Source organism: Halyomorpha halys, unplaced genomic scaffold (assembly GCF_000696795.3).
Source record: "Halyomorpha halys isolate HHAL.00 unplaced genomic scaffold, Hhal_1.1 Scaffold194.1, whole genome shotgun sequence".
Lineage (NCBI taxonomy): Eukaryota > Metazoa > Arthropoda > Insecta > Hemiptera > Pentatomidae > Halyomorpha > Halyomorpha halys.
In genome coordinates this window covers 940,770-954,916 of record NW_027108392.1, presented here as the reverse complement: position 1 = coordinate 954,916, position 14,147 = coordinate 940,770, and the positions used below count along the sequence as shown (strand labels likewise).

The window sequence follows — 14,147 nt, the reverse complement described above, 5'->3', positions numbered from 1 at the left end:
TGCGAAGTATGAAATCCGGAACTTACTGAAAATCCAGATTTTTACGCCTGAATTTGTAGTATCAAGAAGGAGAAGAGTATGAAAAAACTAATCAATATGGCCCCTTTATCACTAGGACCAGGTGATAAAGTACGACCATTGTGAGAGGGAAGCTTTATGAAAGAATTAATGGTTCTTTATGAGCCTGAGCCTGAAGTAACAGTAATAAATAACAAAGATGTCATCCATCTCAATAATGTCCGCCAATTAGCCTATGGTAATTTGTCAACTTTCCATCTTGTACAAGTCCCCGAGCGAAATTAATTTGTTAAAACTCTTTCTTAATTAAAACTTTAATTTATTAATACCTGAAAATAAAATTATCGTAAAACTTAGGAAGGTTTAGATGTCATGAAAAATTATTGAAGTAATATCCTGAGATGGAAGAGAATGTCAGTTCCAAATTTTATATTATATCTAAAATCCTCATCGTAATTATTTTTTTATTTATTTATTCCATTTATATTACATAAAAATACATCTAGTAAATGTGATATTAGAATTACAATGGCATGATACAGACTTGAGGAGAAACTACCCTTTGGTAACGCTTTAATATCATGTCTACAATAGAAGATCTCGAGGCTATCTCCTTTTCAGGCGCCTAGAAGATATTTTAGGAATAGGAATAGAAGACAGTTAAGAAACTAGTGGCTTAAAGTGGTCAGGGAGTTTAGAACGGAAGGATTGATGTCTTGTTCGGGCTAAATCGATTACATATGAATAAATTTATTTGTGAGTAAGTAAGGAGAATTAAGGATTAAGGAGGCCCAAAGCTCAAATAGACTTTATTAAGCCTATGTAAATGAGTCCTTTGTAATTAATTGGAAGTTTAGACAGTTAGGCTAGTAAGTGTCGTAAATGTCAGTTTCCTGTCTTTTCAGTTTTGTATGAAAATTTCAAGTTAGTCGTTTGTCCAGATGTAGTTCTAGGTAACAGATCTATCTTACAGGAATAAGTGAAGTATTATTTAAGGATACTTACCATCTAATTTAAAAATAAAAAATGTCATTTTCAGTTCGTAAAATTACCTAGAACTTACATCTTGCTAGCGACATACTGATATTGCCATTCAGTATACTATTTATTGGTATCTGAAAATGTTTAATTAATAGTTTCGGGTACAATAGCGCTTTTAAACATTAAATAATTAGGTCATCACAAAATTAAAAAATAAATTTCAGAATGAAAATATGTATTGTTTATTTGGTTTTTTCGTTTTTGTATACTCCAATTGTCAGGAAATCCAATATTTTCTAACCAGAGTTTAAAGGTCAAATAAATTGTTTGTGTCTTACACAAAGTTTGAGTCGATTCAAATAAGTCGAATTCGAACCGACACCGTTTTTACCTGGACATCCTCGTCCAGTACAGTCTCATACATATTTCTCTTATAACTGTTTCTTATTTAGGTAAATCATTTATATAGGGGGTGTTTTAGGTTCATTAATAATTTCAAAGTATGTTTAATACTAAACACCAATATTATACCTCATTAAATGTTTTGGAAGATATTTCAATTAATTATGATAATTAATAATGAATTATAAGATAGATTCTTTTTTTATATGTTCCCATATGATTCATTCTTTCTTTATTATTTTCTTATAATAATCTCTATCATATGATTTTTTTTAAATAGGAAAAAATGTGCTTTAAAAAACGTTAGTGTGTAGTGCAGTGCTTTAAAAAATGTACATAAAATAGAAGGGCATGATTTCGAAGTTAATTAACCGTATAGAATTGAAAAAGAAAAACAATAAATTATTTAGTAAATAATCACCAACGATTGAGTAAATAAATTGTATCATGATTTTCATCGTTAAATGTTGAATAAAATACAAAATGTAAACAATTATAAAATAAAACAATAAAAAACATAAAATATTCTTTTACTATTCATTTTATAAATGACGAGCTCGGGGAAGCGAATAGGACAAAACACATGATTTAAATTTTTCAGCAAAGCAGTTTAAAAAAATTCTACGATTCTTTTTTAATATTTTGTAGCTATGATAATTATTATATTTCTTCAGTATCCAATCCTTAAAATCTCAAATCCTCAGTAAAATCCTTGATGCTCCTTATTAGGTCACAAATAAACTCATCCCTTTCGTCGCAGATTTGGCCCGAAATAGATATGCATCCTTTCATTCCAAACTCCTTGTCCATCCTAACCCATTAGTTTTTAATCTCACATTCTTATCAATCCCTGATAATCCTGCGAGGCATTTGAAAAGAAGATGGCCACGGGACCTTCTAATTTAAATTAATGTTTGAAGTACCACGAATGGTTGGTTCCTTCCCAAGATTATCAAGTGTTTGAAACTTTCCTCATATTTACTTATTGTATTTTTTTTTGTACAGTTGAAAATTTCAGTAAATAAAAAATAATGTAAATAATATTTTGTGAAAAGTGGCATAAACGATTTGTTTTAGAGCAGTAAAAAAATAATGTTAAAATTATAAAAATCACCTGAATCAATATGAAAATATATCCAAATTCCAATGGCTAAAATCCTTTAATAGATTTAGTAAAAGCGTTCGATTCAGTAAACCACTTTGCAATCTTAGACTCATTGGAAAGGAGGAAGTAGAAAGCAAATACATTAAGTCAGTTTGCTCTTGGAAGACAATAAGGAAGTGATAAGGAAGAACGCTTTCAGATAGCGGTGGAAGGAAATATCAATGTTTCTCCCTTTTCAAAAGTTAGATGAAGAATATAGGGGTTGGAATAATAATAATAATATTATCAAACTTTAAATCTACAATAATATAAATTAATAGATTTAATACATTATACATAAACTAGATATTATTCCTCGGTTACTTTCTGTGCGTTCATAAGTAATTTTGTTTGCACGACACAAGAGTACACATTTTTTTTTAGTCTTTTTTTGATGATGTATTAATAATAAGTGAATAACTAAACTGGTGTTCTCACTTTTGTGAGAGCATGCTGTTGCCTGTTATCATGACCATACACACTGACAACACAAATATTTTGATAATTAGTTTGAACAGATTGCATCAAACACTTCGTATATTTGAGTGTCTTCGTTTGACAATAGAAGCAGAGTGTTGAAAAAATAAATCTGCGATAACATTACAATGTTTTTAACCGTTTAAAGAAATGCTTTGTTGTTTTAACTAATTTCGCTAAAAATAATCGCAAGAAATGAAACTGAACAGCTAAAAAAATTATCAATTACTATTTTTAAAGACTTCGAGTTTAAGGGGTTATACGGAACTTTCACTTTAAAATCTATGGTTAATTTCTATCTGCAATTTGGATATATACTGATGATAAAATTGCTAATAAAACATTTAAATGTCTGCTGTTTTAATTTGTTTAATGTTCTCTATCTTGGAAGAAATCATCAGAAATAATAATTTAAATAAAACCTCTAATACTGATACTGGTACTGGTATTTGGTGGGGGGAACATGTCCGGCAAGTGGGCCTAGTGGTTCTTTTTGCCAATCCCTGACGGCTACGTGGGTCAAAAAATGAATGTTTAACTGCCCCAGGTGGGAATCGAACCCACAACGCTCCGAACCGAGCGCACTGGGTCCTGCGTCCCAAACCGCACGGCCGTCATATCCCTTCTAATATTGATAACATGTAACAAAAAAAAAGTTGGTTTTATAGGTGCACAATATCTTTTTGTAGAAATAGTTAATGATAATTTAGACTATTGATAATGAATGGGTTATCTAGGATATGCAATGTTACATTTCTGATTAGGTGATGGTCATTGAAGGTTTAATCTTCTCTCTTCTCTCCTTATCTTGCACCCTTCTCATGATCTGGGATGTGAAATTAATCAGACATGGTGATTCTAAGTAACGTATAAAAATATTAAATTCTTAAAGTAAGGTCTTGTTTTCAAAGCGACATTGAACGACTGGTACAGTAATAGTTGATTCGTTTGCCTACAGATAGCAGGCCATTGATGAGCTGAATTATGTGCCTAAACTGCCGACTTAATAGATATCAATTTTCAATGATTTTATTCAAACAACAGTTGATATTAACATTTATAATAAAAATGTTAATAATATTTGACTTCTTTTACACAGATTAGTTGAAAATATTAGTTTTCTAAACTACTTACCAGAGTTTAAACTTCTAAAAAAAAGAGGTAAATTGTAAAATGTTATTAATATCGTTGTTAGAAATAAAAATTCTAGTAAAATTTTGCTATTAACCGATGTAAACGGCAAGTCAAAAATTAAAAATATATTTAGATGTTTTAATGAGACCGATACAGGTAACGTTTCTTACAGCATTAAATATTTTCCTTGACCATAACCATACGAACCAAAACCATAAACCTTCGCACTGTATCTTGATACCAGAGTTTAACCCTTGGGTTATTGGGTGGGTGTGAAGGGAGGGCTATCAATTTTATAAGTCCTAGAACACGGTTTTGTGGTTTTCGGATTTGTCTGTTATATTAGTACAAGAGCCTAAGAGGAGAAAAAAGGCAGTTATCTCACCCCTATTTCTTATTAATTTAATAAAAACTATGAATAATTACTAGCCAAAATTGATGTGTCTGCGAAGTAAAGGTAGGGGGAATAAAAAATGGCGGCTCTAAATAAAAAATCACTCCAAAGCGATAAAAATTTTTTTTTTCCTACGGAGCTGTATATCATAAAAACTTCCAACAACACTAGAAAATCTAAGAGAACATTAATTAAAGAAGAGCAAGTTTGTTAAAATATGAGCCCTAATAGAGTTATTTACGTTAAATATTTTTCGAGATATATCTTTTGAAAAAGCAACGTTTCAGAAAAATGTTGTATGGAACGTACTGAAAGATCAGTGAATTTATTGTGAAAAATTCATGAAAAAGGTCATTAACTTCTTTATAGTCCATTAAACTAGCTTTAATTTGAGTGCTAATAGACATCTGTACGTCATATAGTTCCTGAGATATAGATTTCTCAAAATAAATTAACTGATTACTAATCTTTGAGAAGATGTTTACGAAATTTTGCTTTTTAAAAAGCTGTATCTCGAGAACTATTAGACGTAAATTGCGCTTTTAGGGCTAATATTTCAGAAAATTTACTCTTCTTTAAATAATGTTCTCTTAGATTTTCTAGTGTTGTTAGTTTTTATCTATATCTTATAGAGCTCCAATTGAAAAATTAATGTTTTTTTAAGGTTTTGAAACAGCCGCCATTTTTTATTCCCCCTACCTATACTTGGCAGATTTATAAATTTTGACTAGTAATTATACCTAGTTTTCATTAAAGTAATCAAAAATTGGGGTGAGATAACTTCCTTTTTTTCTTTCCGGCTCTTGTACTATATACTTTTCCCTTATCAACTCCAAAAATTTGGGCGCCTCCAGTATCTCATTTTGGTTCAGATATTCTGAAAATCGATATGTGGAGTTGTTTTATTCGCAAAATATACCTTAGAAATTAAAAAGGCATGTCAGTCTAAATTTACTTATCTTCAAATGGTTTTTCGCTTTTTTAATGTTTTGCACACTTTTATAACCTTTCCAGATTAAGTGAGTGAACAATAAGTCTGGGGTGAAACAAAAGAATGCAGATAATTGTTATTTATAAGACTGGTTTTGTAAGTAAGTTGAGTGGACTGTATAAATAAATACAATTATAATTAAACTTATTGTTATGTACATTGGGTATATAAGGTTGTATTATTGTTAGTATGTTATTTAATTTTTAATTAGGGGCAGGGTTGGGGAACTATGAAACTAATAGCTAAAATTACCATGCATACGATATTTAATTACCAATGGTTCAATCATGAATGAGATTCGTATACACGGCAATTTTAGCAATTAGTTTTCCTATAGCTAATTGTTGCCCATTTCTGATTAGGGAATCTATTTCTTCTTAATATGTTAACATGAGTTTCCTAGTGGATGATAAATGATGTTGATGGTGTTTGGTATTCTAGAAGGATTGTACTTTGCTTGCTCATTCTCTTCTCTGATTTCCGCGTGGGCCGGTTGTCCCCTGAGGTTTTCTATTCCATGTTGGTAATAATGAATCAATATAAAGAAATGTCATATGTTACGGCGGGTAGTAGTTCGAAAGGAACCTTTACTAGCCCAATCGTGAAAAGAAAAGAAATGATCGAATTTTGTTATTTTTAAATAAGGAAACATAATAAGAAGGAACACACAATATACAACTAGAAACAAAAGGAAAGCTTTACACTATTATAAAATTAAATTAATTGAACAAAAGATAAAAAAAAAGTCTTATTTCACCGGTGATTGGTGGGACCCCGGTTGTGGTTGTTCTGAGTGGATATTCTCGTGGAAGTAGATCGACAAAAGGGACATACGTCCGCCCGCCTTGTCCTCTTTGAGGATGAGTTGAAGAAGTCCGCCCGCCGTGGCTAAGATGATTTAGCTGGCGAAGATGGCCAAAATGCTGGCAACTACGAGTGCGTAGTGAGGAGAAAATGAAGAAGATATGTGTATGCAGTGAGACGTTAAGAAGTTGTCTGTCTATTTTCAATATAAAAAACAATAGAGAGTAGTTGTTTTGTTTTTTGACTTAATAAAAATCACATGTTGTAATAATCGATTTGTGGACCATATGTTGGCCGCAACATCATATTTTACGTATGGTCACTATTGTTTAGATTCCAAGACAATGGCGGTTTGTCCTTAGACTTCTCAACTCTGCCAACAGAGAGCAGCACCTTAGCTTGCACTGCCATGAAGATAATTAAATTGAAGTCGTTCAGGGGAGATTCCCTGAACAGTTAAGGAGATAAATGCCTTTTGTGAGTGTCAAATATTTCCTCTTTTTTACGTCATGGTTTAAATTAATGAAACTATAAATTCACATCTCAAAAAAAAAAAAAAAAAAAAAGAATGAAAGGAAAATAAGACCTTAGTGAATTATTGCGCTCACTTTTCTTTTTATATATAGTTTGTGTTGCAACTTGCTTTATATCGTTCGACTTCAACGGCATGTTTCTTCGATTCCATTTCCATTTATCTTATTGATCATACCCCAAAGTTGAATATTTTAATAATTTTACGTTATGGCTTTAATTAAGCCTCTTTTTAAGCGAATCCCTTACAAATTTTGATTCCAATCATCTTCACATACAAACTCCTTTATAAATAATTGATATAGTGCTTCTCTGTAAGGGAATGTTTGTATGTTTGCGCTCTACTACCAACTCGATCTGACAAAATAATATCCCTACACATCCCAGTTTCATCTTCCCTCCCTCCCTACATTGGGATCACTCCAAATGGCAAGACCATTAGTTAATTCGACAGACGCTATTAAACCTATGGTTAACTTAAGCTGTGCTGTTTAACATGGAATGGCAATGGAAGAGCAACACACGCCAAGCGATGAATACAAAGCAGCTTTGAAACGTTATTATTCAAATGTAGACATTTCCAGATATTCGCTTCAATTCATTCCAAACCCAAAGTCCCATATTAGATACTGCATCCATTTACATTTTCAAATATGATAAATGCCCGAAATTTACATAAGATATGGAATCTTGTGGTGTAATTATGTGACTGTAGCATGGGACGTTTTGAAAAAAAAACAACTTTTGTCATATTTACAGTGAGTGACAAGAAATATTCGTCATGTTGTACGTTCTGTATTTAGAGTGGATTCTGGGACGTACTCGTATGACTGGTTGCCTAAAAATAAGTCCGAAAAGTGCATTTATGTTATTTTAAATTTATAACTTATAAATATAAAAAGGAACTTCGAAAACCTACCTTTAATTTATGGTAGTTCTAGTGTTTTTCACATTGAAAATTTTACAATTCCAACTTGAACTACATTCATCGATGGCCATAGATAGTTCTTTAAATATTAAATTTAATTTAGTTATTCAGAAATTTGTAAGAATTGTAGTTTCCGATATTTTGGCAACGGCCGGTGCCAAAATAACAACTTAAAACAAAATTCTACTATAAAAGAATAATTATTTTTAAGACTTTTTATTATTAGGACGTTGTGGAGATTGCAACGGCTTATAAGCTGAAATTATTTATAGAGTTAAAAGTGATGTTTTAATTTATATGATAAAGCTAAAATAAAAAAAAAAATTTAACTAATAAATTAATAATAATGAAGCTAATAAATTCTTTAAAGCTCGTTTGAAGTATGCCGTGAACTTGACTTGAAATAAGAATACGATATAACTAAATGAGAAGAAAACCATATTTTAAAACGATTTATTATTATTATTTTTTTTTAATTATTTATTTATTGTAATTTACAACTGTACAAAATAATACAATAAGTAAATATGTAGTATGTTTCATATACACTTGAAAATCTTGGGAAGGAACCACCCATTGGTGGTACTTTAAACATTAATTTAAACTAGAAGGTCTCGTGGCCATCTCTATTTATTATTTTAAGATTATTTTTATTTGTCTATCCCCCAATTGTTTTATTTATTCATTTTTTATAACGTTAGTGAGGCAGTTTTATATATATATGTATATATTTTTTAATTGGTTATATCTTAAGCTTGCTTATTTTATTTTTTTTTGAAATTTTGTAAATAGTTTACATCTATGTTGAGTTGAAGGAATGAAGGCAATCCCTAAAGACAAATTAAAAAAATGAATAATAATAATAAAATTATGCATATGAAAGTGAATAGTTCATCTCGAAAAAAAAACAACATAAAAATCGAATGAATATATTTATTGTTTAAGATTAACAACGACATACTGACCATTGAGAAAAAATATGACCATACGTTTGACACGGCAAACTGCCATGATATTTTTTGACACCAATCTTCCAAAGGTCACCAAAGAGAATAAAACATTTGTTAAATTATAGATTCAGAAATATGCAATTGTATAATGAAAGGTAGCATTAACTTCATTCTGGAACTGATTACTTATCTCAAATTTTATTCATTAAAACAATAATAAATTTTACAATCACTGCGGGTTTGTTAAAAAAAAATATTTTCGTTGATTATATTATAGTCTGCTACCTCCAAGTGATTAGTAATAATGACATTATAATCCAAACATGCACAAGATTAAAACAAACATGGATAAATTTGTTTGATAATTTGGTTTAACATCCTTATGTATTCCAACTAGGGCTGGCACGGGTTATCATAGAGGTTATCAACCTATCCTAGCCAGGGTATAAAGGTCTAAATATATTCTGTGGATAATGCTGAGATACATTGTATGTTTTGTGAGAACAAACAGTATTTTGTGTTTCTATTAGATTAGCGAACATAACTCAAGTGGTCTTATCTAGATAGATAAATATTAAACATAATGTTCTAATTTAAAAATTATAATATTACAATAGAAATACATTTGATAAAAATAAAATAATCAAAACACTTCAAGTTATAGAATCAAAGACTTTCTATCTAAATTGATAAATATAAGCATTTTAAAATGTTTTATAAAAAAAATAAACAATAAATGGCCAGGGTGTAGTAGATCATCAATATAATGACAATATCTCATATATATTATTTTAAACAAAATATTATCCTTCAGAAAATCATTATATATGTTTTAAGTTTGCGAGAAATTTATAATATTTAAATTTTCTATAGTTTAGGAATCAATCAGATAATTCAATTGCTGGCATCTCGGCAAAAAAAAAATTATTCTGGGGATAGATTTTGTCCTATTTTAAGATACAATGCTTCTAAAATTAAGAAAAATATTCAATTTTTTTACCTTTTTCCAGGTTCGATAGCTTTAAAGATGAAAAAGGAGAATGGATCGTGGACAATTTAGTTCTAAAAGAAATAACGGACCAATTACTCATAGATAAAAAAGGTACTGCATACTATTCTTCGGAAGATGTCGGAGAAGAAAAAACAGTAGAAGAAACAGAAGAGGAACAAGCAGATTCAGACGAAGAATCGCCAGTACAGGTGAAAAAAATGTATTTAGTATGTTAAATGTGATTATAATAAATAATTAAAGTAGAAGTATGTTGACACAATTCTGCGGCTTAGTGTTAGAATAACAAATGCCTTGATTTAATATTTTTACTAAGAATAAATTTGAATAAAAATAGGTAACTGTTATCTTGAATAATTAAAAAGATATAATTTATATTATGCCTATTTCGGATTGAACATTCACAATTTACATTGAAAATGTATCTTCTCAGATTTCTAAAAGAGCATAAATATCAAAAGTGATATTTTAAATAAAACTTAAACTTTAAAAACATATTTCGCCATTCGAATCAATTCGGCAGAATTTATTAGTGTTGAAAACATTAAAAGATATATTAAAAGACAATGAAAAGATATTTATCACTCAAAGGAAAAGGCTATTAAAATATAATTTAAAGTTAATGCCTATTATGTAAATATTATTGTTAAGGGCGTAAGAAAAGTTAAGATAACTTTGTTAGTTTTTAGTTTTTCTAACGTATAAATGTCTGATCATACAATCAATCTCTTAAATTTAAATATAAAAATATTAAAAATAGTTTTTTGTCCTGACCCACTGAATTATTGATGTAGTAAACTGGAAATTTTAAAATCAATAAAATTATTTTTAAGCAGCCAGTAACGTTAGGACGAGAACCAATGGGTTCTACGTAGAATGGCCGTTGGTATATTTAAAAAATCGTTAATTCATTAAACAATTAAATAATAATTTTGCGAAAAAACTACAGTTAGTATTGACATTGTAAAGAAAAAATAACCTATTAAATAAGATTTAAACACAAAAACTAAACACATTAAATGCCAATTAACTAACTCCAATTTAAAGAGCAATAGTAATAATAATAATTTAAAAAAATTGAAATATCAAAACATAAAATACGAAACATGGGCGTTGTTGATCTAGTATTCAACGCCATAGTAAGCTCAGGATAGCAAACCCGCACAACTGTTCAGTACTGCGGGTACTGTATAACCTCCTTGCTCAAACACTAAACATGCTCAAACTTTGAGGCCTCTAGGTACGAGTTTTATGTGGTCTTATTTTATGTCTAAAACATTTATATTTTTTCACTTTCCTGTATCCACATACGATATATATAGGGGAGCGAGATAGCTCAATGAGTAAGGCGTTGTGCTACTGCATGAACGTTGGACCTTCATCTCTTCCTGGGGCTTGCGTTCTAATATCAGAAGTTATTCTATCCTATACACTGTAAAACAGGTTAGAGCTCCATAGCTTTAAAACTATTTACAACACTTAAAAACCTAATAGAATACCATTTAAAGTAGACTAAATTTACTAACATCAGCTTTAAAAGTACTATTTACGTTCAATAGTTCCCGAGATAAGTTTTTTTTAAAGCAACATTTCATAAAAAATATACTAAAAAATTAGTAGTCGGTGAATTTATTTTAGGAAATCTATGCCTCAGGAATCATTAAGTTTTATTCATGAAAAACAGAGAAGTTGCCGTTTTGATACGGTCAAGTTTTAATTTCAGCTTTGTGAATGTTGTGTGATTAGGGAACCACATTAGATTTTGTTTTTTAAACATATTTTATATATTTTGTAAATATATTTAAAGAATCTAATAATCAACGAAGACTAACTTTTACCTCTAATTATGTTTTATTCCTGTCAGATCTTCCAAAAAAAAAGTTATTAAAAATATAAATGTTAATTCTATTAAACCAAATATAAGAAAAACATGTACATTATATAAAGAGGAAAACAAATCCGTATTTATCCCACACAAAAGGGAAAAAATCACTTAATTTGTTATAGGTTACATATTAACACACCAACTAGAGTGTCAGTCCCCTTTAAAAACATCCGTAACATGTTCAATATATATTCATCATAAACGCACATAAGATCAGTGAAAAAGATTTTGAATACTTAATATCAATAAATTTAAAACTATCTGGAAAAATCATATCATTTATTAATCGGTTATCATTGCTTAAACTGTGAATTCAATACACAGTGGTTAAGGTTGGTTAAAAATACGATTTCTACACTTTACAAAGTAAAATAAAATCATCGCATCATTTAAGGAACATCAATTCAATCATCTCTATATAATATTTGTCTGCATTACGCACGGCACCCATTTGACCACTGCATTCTTTTTTTAAAACGTAAAATATATTTTTTTTTTAATTGTAAATATGTATATAATAGATGGAGAAAGGCCGGCACGAATGAGCAGTGTATGGGTGGATGGATCTCACTTTTTATTTCGAACTTTTGGGGTATCTCAAAGATACTTTTTTTTTAATTCAAAGCGTTAGTTATTCATTGACAAATATTAGAATCTGCTATAACGTTGTTGTGCAACAGGTAATAACTGATCACATTCATACTAAAATTTAAAAAATAAATAAAATGAAATGAAAATAATTTACATAATAATGAATGAACTCTCTCAAAGTATATCTGTCACCCCAGTGAATATGTGGTTAAGTCGAATTTTGGTCAAAATGAGTTATGTGGTCTAAGAGAATCACAGAGGCAACATCTTCATTGTGCATAAGTGTCTAAGTCAGTCAACGTTTTAAAACAGAGTTATTGGTCAAGTCTGTTGTCAACGGTCGGTGAACAATTAGTTAACTCTATTATCTAATTAGTGATAAGACATATCAAATTGGTGTAAAACAAGTGACAATTTACCAACGTTTTGGTAGTATTGACGAAATTTCGATGATTTACCACAAACACCTGATTTTACATAAATGAAAAGTTGTCCCCTGAAAAGTAAGGAATTTTGACTTAACCACATATTCACTGGGGTTACAGATATATAAACCGAAGGAAGAAAATTAATAAAAGCAAACTATGTACATAAAACAAAAATAAATTAAAAAAAATCACTAGTCACATTTACAATCTTATATAAAATATTTACACTATCGACTTGAGAATCCCCGAGCCCACTCTATTCACTACGTGGGAGGGGTAGGGCAAGGTTCTTTGAGATCCCAGCGCACCCTTCTTCCCGTGTCACTTCAAAGATACTTAACATAAAATACCACATTTTCAGTTAAAGTTCATCTCAGGTCTACTCTAGCAATAATAAAAATAAATAATAACACTAACAATACTATAGAGAAGAATGAGCTGAGAATTGGAGCGGGCTAAGTGCCATCATTACAACTGCCTCTACATCCTCGACGGGAATTCAATTAATTAACAGCCTCAGGTATTTAATAAAGGGCAACTCTTGTACTTTTAATAGGCCTCAAGTTTCTATCTCGTTGGTTTACGGTTCACCATGCTAGATTTCTGAACCGGATAATTGTTTGTATTTAGATAAATGAAAAAGAAAAAATCTATTGTTGAAGTATTATAATAAAAAATACAATTTCAGGATCCCTTCCAGAGTAAACTTGTAGAATTCACTGAATTCGCTAAAGAATTTTTGAAGTGTAAGAGAAGCACAGTGGGTGATTGTAACCGCCCTTATAGGGCTTCAAATGTAAGTAGTTAAAGGATAATTGACTATTTGTTAAAATAATTATTGCTTTCAACTATGAGTAACTTGTAATTTTTATTTTTACGTGTAGTGTATAATTTGCAGAAGTAGTCATGAGTTTGATGACGTATGTACGAACCCAATATTAAAGGATAAACAAAGCGGCTTTTTAAATCTCTTACTACTCAAGGTCTTGGTAATGTAAGAGATGGTGGGGGAAGAATGCGTGAATAAATCACTAAAGTATTTTCTTATTTAGTCTTGGGTTATAAAATCAAATTCAATGAAAGCAAACGTTATATGTACATAATCACAAACGAGAAAGTATTTTTGCACTGCTTTCCGATCTGGTCGTATCTCTTCACGAGAATTAAATGAAATGCTACACTTTTGAACTGATACTTTATTTGTACAAAGTTTCATATTTTTATTGTAATAATACATATTTATTCTTTTAACTGATTTATTTGTTAGTTATTAAATACTTTTTTTTATTTTTAACTTTATTATTGCTGACATCCCAACCCCCCCTAACACAGTGCTAACAGCATACGCTGATGACACATGTATACTTTCTGTAAACAACGACCCAACTAATGCATCACAAACACTACAGGCACACATAACATCTATTGAAGAATGGTGTAAAAACTGGAGAATCAAAATAAATCCTGACAAATCCCACCA

At 30.0% G+C, this 14,147-nt stretch overlaps 2 protein-coding genes across 3 annotated transcripts in view; one reads left to right on the top strand and one right to left on the bottom strand.

Moving 5' to 3' along the window:
* The window catches only part of Elk (Eag-like K[+] channel), a 477,962-nt gene that overhangs the window by 72,996 nt on the left and 390,819 nt on the right, over window positions 1-14,147 (bottom strand). The window lies entirely within an intron of this gene.
* LOC106679305 (uncharacterized) overlaps window positions 1-14,147 on the top strand; it is a 39,482-nt gene that overhangs the window by 6,447 nt on the left and 18,888 nt on the right. Inside the window, exons 2-3 of the mRNA XM_014418389.2 lie at window positions 9,765-9,954; window positions 13,356-13,463. Coding sequence (XP_014273875.1) covers window positions 9,765-9,954; window positions 13,356-13,463 — 298 coding nt within the window. The remainder of the gene's footprint in view (window positions 1-9,764; window positions 9,955-13,355; window positions 13,464-14,147) is intronic.